The 11,497-nt window shown below is 40.5% G+C and overlaps 1 protein-coding gene across 1 annotated transcript; it reads right to left on the bottom strand.

Moving 5' to 3' along the window:
* Positions 1-4,716: 4,716 nt before the first annotated feature.
* On the bottom strand, positions 4,717-5,529 carry LOC115960542. Its single transcript, XM_031079479.1, has 2 exons — positions 5,203-5,529; positions 4,717-5,046 (listed from the first exon to the last, which is right to left on the bottom strand). Exons 1-2 carry the CDS (start codon positions 5,527-5,529, stop codon positions 4,717-4,719), a joined length of 657 nt encoding a protein of 218 aa, XP_030935339.1.
* Between the last annotated feature and the right edge of the window lie 5,968 nt (positions 5,530-11,497).

Genomic DNA, 11,497 nt, shown 5'->3' on the forward strand with positions numbered 1-11,497 from the left:
TTATGGAGATGAGCAAAACACTTAGTAAAAAATAAACAGATATTGACTTGTCCGAGGGGTGTGATATGAGGAACCAGACATAGCCCTTGTTCTGCCCAATTCCTAGGCAAATAATCAAGAACATTAACTTACCCAAGGCAAGTGATCCGAGGAGCTGGGTATAACTTGTGATTTGTTTTAACACTTAGAAAAATAAATAGAGAGTGTTAATTTACCCAAGGCATGTGGTTTGAGAAGCCAGGCATAACCAAGGTTCTATTTAACACTTAAAAAGATGTCAAGAAGCATTAATTTACCCAAAGTATGCGGTTTGAGGGACCAAGCATAACTAAGGTTCTATTTAGCACTTAGAAAGATGTCATTAAGTATTAATTTATTCAAAGCATGTAGACCGGGGAGTTAGGCATGACTAAGGTTCTATTTAATACTTAGAAGGATGTCACAGAGTATTAATTTACCTAAAGCCTATGGTCCGAGGGACTAGGCATAACTAAGGTTCTGTTTCACACTTAAAAATATGTCATTAAGTATTAATTTACCCAAAGCATGTGGTTCGGGGAGTCAGGCATGCCTAAGGTTCTGTTTAATGTTTAGAAGGATGTCACAAAGTGTTAATTTACCCAAAGCATGCGGTTTGAGGAGCTAGGCATGACTAAGGTTCTATTTAACACTTAGAAAGATGTCATTAAAATATCAATTTACCCAAAGCATATGGTTTGGGGAGCCAGGCATGAATAATGTTCTATTTAATACTTAGAAGGATGTCACAGAGTGTTAATTTACCCAAAGCATGCGGTCTGAGGAGCCAGGCATGACAAAGGTTCTATTTAACACTTAGAAAGATGTCATTAAAATATCAATTTACGCAAGGTATATGGTTCGAGGAGCCAGATATGACCAAGGTTCTATTTGATATCCAAATAAATAATAGGGAATACAACGCATAACATAATAAACGAGAATATGACAAGAAACGTCTTCATTAATAATAATACCTTCTGAGGTTGTTTATATTCCAGGGGCATGGTACAACATTTTCATCTAGATTTTCAAGATAATATGCACCTATTCTTGCCACTGATGTGATACGATATGGCCCTTCCAGTTAGGCCCTAACTTTTCCCATGCTGGGTTCTTTGCAGTACCTAAAACCTTTCTTAACACCAAGTCTCCAGGCGCTAACGGCCTTAGTTTCACGTTGGCATCATACCCTTACTTGAGCTTGTATTGATAATATGCCAATTGGACTATGGTATTTTCTCTTCGCTCTTTAACTAAGTCTAAGCTCTTCCCTAACAACCCATCATTGTTGTTTGGAGTGAAAGAACTCATTCTCAGAGTTGGGAACCCAGTCTCTAGAGGGATAACAACCTCGGCACCGTAAGTCATTGAAAAGGGTGTCTTCCCTGTTGACCTATGAGGTGTAGTCTGATATGTCTAAAGGACGTGTGACAACTCTTCCACCCATTTTCCCTTCGCATCATCCAATCTCTTCTTAAGTCCATTCATTATGACCTTGTTGACAGCCTTGGCCTGTCCATTCCCTTATGGATAAGCTGGGGTGAATACCTATTCGTAATTCCCAGGTCACAACAGTACTTCCTGAAGGCTTTGCTATCAAACTAAAGACCATTGTTTGAGATGAGGGTATGAGGGATATCGAACCAAGTGACAATATTTTTCCAAATAAATCTCTTGGCATCCACGTCCTTGATATTTGCCAATGGTTCAATTTCAACCCACTTGGTGAAGTAATCTGTGCTAACTAGCAAGTATCTCTTATTCCCTGCTGCCTTAGAGAAATGACCTACAATGTCCAAGCACTGTTAAGCAAATGGCCAAGGGCTAGACAGGGGATTAAGGACTCCCCTCGGCTGATGAATGTTTGGTGCAAATCTTTGGTATTGGTCACACTTTTTCACATATTCTTATGCTTCCTTCTGCATATTCGGCCACCAGTATCCCTGAGTGAGGGCTTTGTGAGACAAAGACTTGCCTCCTGTGTAGTTTCCATAAATCCCTTCATGTAACTCCTCAAGGAGTAGCTCTGATGCTTCTGGGTGTATGCACAGTAAGTATGGCCCAGAAAAAGAGCGTTTGTACAATTTTTGGTCCTTAGATAGCCAAAACTGAGGAGTTTTTCTTTGCACCTTGTCAGTTTCTGATTTCTCCTTTGGTAAGATATCTTCCCTGAGGAATAGCACTATAGAGTCCATCCAATTAGGCCCCACCCTAATTTGATGGATATGGACCATCTCCCTCTTCGCCTCAGTAGGCTTGCACAAGTCTTCAACAAGGATGACCCGAGGTAAATCCTAAGCCGAGGAGGTTGCAAGAGTGGCCAGAGAGTTAGCATGCATGTTTCCGCTCCAAGGGATATGCAGCAAGCTGAAAGACTCAAAATCCTGATTGTAGGTGCCTGACCTGATTCAAATATTCTAGCATCCTTATATCCCTAGCTTCTAAATCCCCTTTCACTTGGCCTGCGACCAATATTGAATCCGAGAATATCTCCACTGCCTTTCTGTCCATTTTTTGAACCATGACCATCCCCACCAATAGAGCTTCATACTCAGCCTCATTGTTTGTGGTCGAGAAGCCCAGCCTTAAGGATTTCTCAATAGTGATCCTCTCAGGAGATACCAGAACTAGTCCCACTCCAGATCTCCTTTGATTTGCTACACCATCAACGTATACCTTCCAAGATAAAGGCTCCTACAGTAAGACCACGCCAACTGATTTTCCATCCATGTTTCTGTTTCTCAATTTTTTCTTCAAATGGGGTTTCAGCAAACTCGGCCACCAGATCGGCGAGGACTTGACCCTTGACAAAGGTGTGAGGTATGTACTTGATATCAAAAGCCCCTAGGATCATACCCCACTTAGCAATCCTCCCTGTAAAGTCAACACTTTGGAGTAGTGATCGAAGTGAAAGTTGGGTTAAAACAACAATCGTGTGAGATTGGAAGTAGTGGGGGAGTTTACGTGTAGCATGTATTACTACCAAAATGGCTTTCTCCAATGATAGATAACGAACCTCCGCTTTATGCAACGACTTACTTACATAGTAAACTGGTCTCTGCACACCATTGTCAACTCGCACCAGCACCAAGCTTACAGTATGAGAAGTCACAACAATGTAAGCAAACAAGACCTCGTCCACCTCGGGGCTGGACTTGACAGGTGGTCGAGAAAGGTATTCCTTTAACTGCTAGAAGGCCAGGACGCACTCCTTGGTCCATTCAAATCCCTTCCACTTATTCAACAATTGAAAGAAAGGCCTACACCTATCTGCTGACCGAGAGATGAATCGGTTTAGGGTAGCAGTCATTCCTGTCAATTTCTAGACCTCTTTGGGATTCCGAGGTGGCTATAAATTGTTAATTGCCCTAATTTGGTCAAGATTGACCTTAGTTTTGCGATGGGTGACCATATAGCCCAGAAATTTACTTGATCTGACACCAAATGAGCACTTAGAAGCATTAAGGCGCAGCTTGTGTCTCCTCAGTACTTCAAAAATATCCTCGACGTTTCCCATATGCTCAAACACCACCTTACTCTTAACCACCATATCTTCTATATAGACTTCAATATTCTTGCCTAATTGTGGTTCAAACATTCTAGTCATCATTCTCTGAATGGTAGACCTTGCATTCTTCAAACCAAAATGCATCATCTTGTAGTGGTAATTTCCAGTAGGAGTGACAAAAGCTGTCTTCTCCTGATCACCAAAGGCCAGTAGTATTTGATGGTATCCCTGAAAGGCATCTAAAAAGCTCATTTGAGGATGGCCTACAGTTGCATCTACGAGTTGGTCTATCCGAGGCATAGGGAAAGGGTCTTTTGGATAAGCCTTATTTAAATCTGTGAAGTTCACACACACTCGCCACTTCCCATTTTTCTTCTTTACCACTATAGTATTGACCAGCCACTCAGGGTAAAATACCTCCTTAATAGCCCCAGCCTGCTTAAGTTTCATCACCTCGTCTTTGACAATATCATAATGGTTTTTAGATGAGCGCCGAGGTGGTTACCTTTTGGAGGTGACAGATGAATTGACATTCAAATGATGACAGATGAAGCTCGGATCCATCCCCGGAGCTTTGTAAGCACTCCACGCGAACACGTCAATGTTCCTTCTGAGAAACTCTATCAACTTTTCTTTCTCCTGAGGAGGCAACTGAGCCCCAACCTGAAAAAACTTCTTTGAATCATCACCTATAATAATTTTCTCTAAATCCTCACACTTTGCCCCCTCGGCTGTCCCATTCGAGGGTGACACTGGAGTCCTTGATTGCTATAAGCCCCTATTAGTAGGGTCTGAGGACCTAGTCACAGGCTGATGCATAATTGCGGCTACCAGGCATTGTCTAGCCACAAACTGGCTCCCAACCAGTTCCTTAATCTGATCCCTGGACGGATACTTCACTTTCAAGTGGAGGGTGGAAGAAACAACCCCTAAGGTATGTAGCCAATGTCGTGCTACAATGGCTGTGTAGGGAGAATAAGCATTCACCACAATGAAATCCATCTACACCATCTCTAAGCCTGTCTGTATTGGTAGTCTAATCTGACCCTTCGAAATAACAACTTTCCCATCAAAGCCCACTAGAGGTGAATAATAACTTGTCAAATCCTCTAGCTTTAGGTTCAGTCTCTTATACAAATTAGGATACATAATCTCAACCCCACTACCCTGATCCACTAGCACCCTCTTTACATCATACCCCCTATCTTGAGGGTGACCACCAGGGCGTCATCATGTGGTTGTATGGTTCCAGCCTTATCATCATCTGAGAAGCTCAACGTCAGTTGGATCTCCACCTTAGCCCTCTTTGGTTCATGTTTAGGGTCCTCGGCAGGTGGCCGAGCCACAGACATAACCCTGGATGGGTGAGAACCAGTCTTTCCTGGTGTAGTGAGAATCACATTAATTGTGCCCAAAGGGGCTCTCGAAGAAGCATTTCTCTGGAGTTCAGGTCTGGCCTGGCCCCCTTGCCCATTAGGATGATACAAGAATTGTTTCAACCTTCCTTCCCGGATCAGCTAATCCAGATTATTCCACAGAGTTCTACAATCCTAGGTGGTGTGTCCACGGTCTTGGTGGTATTGGCAGTGAAGACTTTGGTTGCGCCTCATGGGGTCTCCTCCCATCTTGTTTGGCCATTTGAAGTATGTCTTATTCTTGATCTTCTCCAAGACCTGATGTATTGGTTCTTGGAACATCGTGTTAACCACCTGCAGAGCCATAGACCCAGATTGCCCAGTAAAATCCCTATGGTCTCTGTTATTGCTGTAACGGTTCGACTTGATATCCTTCATCTCCTGAAGGATAACCTTAGCCTTTCCCTTCCCCTGTTGTTGGTCTTCCTTGACCCGCTTGTATTCGTCAATATGATCCATAAGCCAACACATACTCCTTACCAGCTTCTTGGTCAAGGGCTTTCTCAAATCATGCTCAGCAGGCAGGCCGACCTTAGATGTTCTTATAGCCATGTCATTGAAATCCCCTTCGATCTCATTGAACATCTCCTAGTGTCTGTCTGAGTATGTTTTCAGGGTCCCCCCTTCTCACATGGACATGGATAACAGGGAATCCAAGGGCCAAGGAATCCTACTGCACGTGATAAAATGAGATACAAATGCCTGGGTGAGCTCCTTGAAGGAATCAATGGAACCTGCACCTAGGCCATAAAACCACCTCATTGTCATAAGCCCTAAACTAGAGGGGAACACCTTACACATCAAGGACTCATTCTTGGAGTGCACAACCATTCTCTGGTTGAAGTGGCTTACATGCTTCACAGGGTCTGTTCGACCATTGTACATGGTGAACATGAGCTGGGTGAACTACTGAGGGAGCCTTCCTCCCTTAATTCTGTGCGTGAAAGGTGATTTGGAGATTTGATTGAGCACCTTGCTCGTCGCATCATTTCCCAAGTCTCTGGAAGATGAGCTCCTGTTTTTGTGCTCATGGTGATAGTCCTTGTCATACGAGAAGGTCTCACTAAGAGGTGTCCTTGACTTGGGTCTACAACTACCATCCTCCTCATCGTTAGAGGAGAAGTTAGAGTTTAGGGGAGTTTGCCTTCATCGTTTGTTGCGTAGCTTTCTCTTCAAATGATCAATCTCCAGTTGCAAGGCTTTGGTATCCTTCTTATGAGAAAGGTGGTTCCCATTTCAGGACTGGCTCCTGCTAGTATAGGTGGTATGCACACTAACCTCCTAGTACCTTCTACGCTCAAGGTTGACAAAATGATCTTCATATTGGGACCCCGTAGATTCTGCCTGGTTTGGACCTGAACCTACCATATTTGAACGTCAAACTCACTAAAACAAAAGAATTTCCCATAGATGGCGCCAATTGTAAGGACTTAATTTGAGTCCTTAGCTCAAAGGATAAATGAACCTAGGCCCAAAAGCCTAATACAATGAATTTGTATAAAATGGGTTGGAAAACTAGGCTTTAATGAATCAGACAACAAGTAAAGTGGATTTAGATGAAACGAAAATGGAGATAGACTGGTTTAATCTAAAGAAAGTTGTCATCGGCACAGTCTGAGATCAGTTCTTATATATTGATTCTTAAGTTTGATTACAAGTTCAATTTTGGATTGCTACAGTTTTTCTCTTTCAATTTCTCGATCCCTTTCTCTCAAGGCCTTCCTCCTAATTTATACTATTTCTCCCCTTTCATCTCTACCTTCCACGTGGATAGTAAATTGCTTAGGTTGATCCTTGTCCCATCAGCACCCTCCTAAAGTCTTTAGGGGTAGTTGTAAGGCTAAAAAACACTATTCAGATATCACTTCCTCATTAATGCTGCTAGAGAGTTAGCTATAGAGCATTCAGTGGTAGCAACTTTCCCTTAGATATTTCCTAGCTTCCATCCCTCCTGTACGTTCATAATGCACATCCTTATTAATAGAACTTCCTACAATGTCACCCTGGATGATAGGACACACATTTTGATATTTGCTTTGTTTGGCTGAGGGGATATTCCTCATCGGCTCACCTCTCCCAGCCTTTACAGTCATAGGTTGCTCGTGAAGTTCAAAGTCTTACATCTTCCTTATAAGGCCCAAGGCCTAATATATATTTGGGCCTGTGTCCCTACACTTCTTATAATGAAATAATTACTAACAAAGTTTTATATCAAATATGCTATAATATATGTACAATATTATATATAAAAAATTTACATAAAAAATTACAATATTATCCGTGCATCACACGGGCAACTTACTAGTGTTATTAATTATTTTGTCTAGACAAATTAGATTGGGGAATGGATATTTTATTTAAGATATGGCAAACATGCTTAAAGCTTTGTAGTTCCATTGATTGACAACTTTTGATATTTTTAAGAGAAACATTTAAGGTTCAAATCTTTTCTCTCCCGTTGTAACCATGAAAAGTGTCAAACATATTTGCATACAAGGAACACACAACTTGTTTTTGGCATAAAAGATAGGAGAATGAAAATCCTAGGAGTATCAAGGGTCTTAAGAAGATTGCTTGCATTACAAAATAGTAGACGATAACTATAAGGCACTTGCGTGAAGGTGGACTGGAAAATGAAAGTGAAAACAAAATTCATGTAGCCAAATTAGGAAGTAATTAGCAGAAAAGTTTCTTCAGATATCCACCAACTCCTTTTTTTTTTTTTTGGATACCAAACAAAGGGAGATAGACAAAGTTACAAAAGTGTTGGATTGTACCAACAATAGTTCATTGGCATTTGAGTTGCCAATTTAGCTACTGACCAAATAGGTTTTACAATCAAGTAAGGCACTAAGAACATATTGTAGCAAAGTCCATTCTAGTTCAAAAAATTTAGATAAGCTAATCTAGTCTGTTGAAGCCAATCTGGAGTCTTCTTATGCCTAAAGACTTGGACTAACTTTCTACTAGCTCCTAGAAAAAAAAAAAAAAAAAACATGCTGATAACCATGGTTCTTTGCTCTGATCCCAACTTCTACCATAGCATCCAGCATTGCTCCACAAGTTGTCCTGGCTACACTACTTGTTACACCATAGAAAATGCTATCTCCTTGCATGTTAATAGCTTCATAGGTAGAAGACCATCTCTTTGGCTTCTTGCTTCTAGCTTCTGCTATTTTGACAATCAGCTGCCACTACCCTGAGGGTGGATATTGGTCTGTGCTAGTCCTTCTTAGCTGACTGGTGTGTCTTGGCTGTTCAAGGAAAGCTTCTTTGTACTTGCAAGACATAGATTGTGATATTAAAATTACAATCATAGGATTAGGTGTTAATCCTTCGTAAATCACCCTGTTTCTATGAATCTAGGTATTCCAAAGTGTTGTAAAAGTGGCTTGTAAGTAAGCCATTGATGTTGTTTCACTGGTTTTGAACTTGATGAGAAGGGAAGTTAGCCATTACTGGACACTTGAACTACTATAATCAGTGGAGTGGATGGCCAAAGTTGATCCATGCCAACAAGCTCTAGAGAATGGACAGAGCAGGAAGAGGTGAGTTGAGGATTCTTCTTCAGAGTTGCATAGAGGGCACATATTCTGAGTTGTTATGCCTCTGTTACTCAGATTATGGAGGGTAGGAAGTTTGTTCTAGATGAGTTTCCAAATGAATGTGTTAATTTTCAAAGGAACTTTGACTCCCTAAATCAGATTCCACACTCCTTCCTGAAGATGAGCAGTCCAAGGAGGAGATGAGTCCTATACTAGTAACTCATAAGCTTTTTTAACTTTGTAATCACCAGCACTCGAAAACTTCCATAGAAGTTTGTCTTGCACAGAACTTGTTATGGATAAGGGAATTTGTAAAATTTCTTTGCTCAAAGGAAAAGGCTAAAGAGCTTGAACCAAATCAGCTCTCCATGATGTGGAACTCTGGTTAATTAGATCTCCCACTGTGCCTGTGGGTAGTCTAGGGTGATTCAGATTTAAGTGGAAGCTTGGGAACTGGTTTTGATGGTTAAGAGGAACATTAAACCCATTACCAATTCTCCATTTCCCTTCTCTCAGCTTAGTGTTATCCTGTTTAATGATATTCTTCCAAAACCAAGAATGATGAGGTTTTGGGGTACACTCTTGTAAAGCACAATTAGGTAAATACTTAGCCTTATAGGTTCTTGTTAGCAGAGAATTAGGATTTTGGCTAATCTTCCAATATTGCTTTGCAAGCATGGCTTGGTTCATGAGGCTGAATTTCTTGAGACCAAGACCTCCCTTTCTCTTAGGTTGACAAATTCTCTCCCAGTTTATAAGATGAAGCTTTTTCTCTCCTTGCCCATGTCCCCACCAAAATGCTCTAACAATGGCATCCATCTTGTTGCATACTTGCTCAGGAACTCTAAAACATGAGAAAGTATATAGGGGTAAGGATTGAAGGACAGAAGAAATAAGAGTTGTTCTTCCTGCTTGTAACAGTAACCTAGCCTTCCATCCTTGCAATTTGGATTGAAATTTTTCAATAAAAAACTGAAAATCAGCCACTTTGCTGCCCCTCAGCTTGAAATTGAGCCCAAGGTACTTGCTAAGATTTTGCACCAAATTAACTTTTAAATCTCTAGCTAAAGCTTTATGATCTTCCAAAGGCATATTTGGGGAGCAAAATAAATCAGATTTGGACAAGTTGATGCACTGCCCCGATACTTTACAATACTGTTCCAAAATCTTTTGTAAGGTGTCTAAGGAGTGATTGTCTTCCTTGAAAAACAGAAGGGAATCATCTGCAAACAAGAGGTGGGTAAATGAAATGCCGCTTCTTCCAACCTTTACTCCTTTCAAATTGTTAGAGACCTCAAACCTTGGGCTGGGGTGAAGGACTTGGTCAAGTTTCCATTTATTAACAAGGTGTAATGCACTGAGGTGACACACTCCATTATCCACTTTTTCTGCTTTGAATCAAACTTCATAACAATAAGGACTGCATGAAGAAAATTCCATCTGACTTTATCACAAGCTTTGATCATATCTATTTTCAAAGCCCCAAAACTATATTTCTTCCCTCTTTTTTTCCTAAGGACATCTAGGATTTCATGAGCTAGGAGTATATTGTCAGAAATGTTTCTTCCCCATATGAAAGCATTTTGATAAGGTGTAATGAGAGTGTCCATAAGAGGTTTTAGTCTATTAACAAGAATTTTAGAAATAACCTTATAAATGACATTGCTTAGACTAATTGGCCTAAAATGGTTGACCTCCTCAAGATATGTAACCTTAGAGATAAGGGTGATGAAGATGTGGTTAAGAGGTTTGAAGAGTGATCCTGAATGGAAGAAAGCTTGAACAGTGCTTATAACATTTGTCTTGACAATGGGCCATAATTCATGAAAGAAGAAGGTAGGAATACCATCAGAACTAAAAGCTTTGTGTGGCCCCAATTAAAACACTATATCTTCAACCTCCATACTTGAGATTGGTCTATTGAGAAGATTGCAATCTTGATCAGATAAGGTAGGAATAGGTAAGGCTTGAAGCTCCTTAACTAAATCCTCAACATTGATATTGCTTTTGTTCCCATAGTTTTCCATAAAGTGGCAACTAAGAATGGTCTCAATCTCATTAGGCTTGTTAGTGAAAGTGCCCTGACCATCCTTGATATGGAGGATTCTACTTCTAGCTCTTCTCTGTTTAATCACTGTTTGAAAAAAATTTAATGATCCTATCCTCCTGAAAAAACCACTTTGTCCTTGCCTTTTGAGCCCACATCAATTCCTCCCTATCCAGTAATTCCTCAATCTCCATCCTAAGAGATTTTTCAATTTTAGCATCCCCAATAAAATTGATGGAATTTTGGAGTATCTGCAATTGAGCCTGTTTCTATTCTATTTCATTTTCCACTCTACCAAATACCACCCTATTCCACTCCAAAGTTTTCTTTCTCTCATTTGATAATTCGTTTCTCAATTGGGCAGCTCTAGATCCATGAGACTGAAAATCCCATGACTGTTGAATCATATCATGGCAAGTAGGATGAGTGGTCCACATGTGTTCAAACCTAAAGGGTCTTTTCCTAAAGGGACCTTGGACTTCCAAATCCAAAACTATTGGTCCATGGTCAGAATGGATGATAGGTTGTGAGAGACCGCGTCCCCGACCCGTTTTATAGGATGTTGGGCTAAACCCACGTGAATGGGTGGAGTTGTGTTATTACCTCTCAAAATGGAGGTTCGACTAGTTATATTTTTCCCTTTAAATTAAGGGTTTTACAATGGAGTTGCCACTTATTTAATTATTGAGATAATTAAGAAAACCAAAAATGAAAAATTCCTCATTTTATTAATTTGTAATTGAATTTACATTGATTATAGGAAAATTACATGGCTTTGGTTCTAGATATAATCTAAGATAAAGTACATGGCTTTGTTTCCTAGTTACAATCTAAAAATCGAAAATTACATGGATAAGCATTTGATCTACTAACCCTTGATCTAAACTCGGAGGTTATGTTACAAGGTGGGAAGGTGTTAGGCATCCACCTTGCCCGGTGAAACCGGTTTTCTAGACTATAG

This window comes from Quercus lobata, chromosome 2 (genome assembly GCF_001633185.2).
Source record: "Quercus lobata isolate SW786 chromosome 2, ValleyOak3.0 Primary Assembly, whole genome shotgun sequence".
In the NCBI taxonomy this organism is placed as follows: Eukaryota; Viridiplantae; Streptophyta; class Magnoliopsida; order Fagales; family Fagaceae; genus Quercus; species Quercus lobata.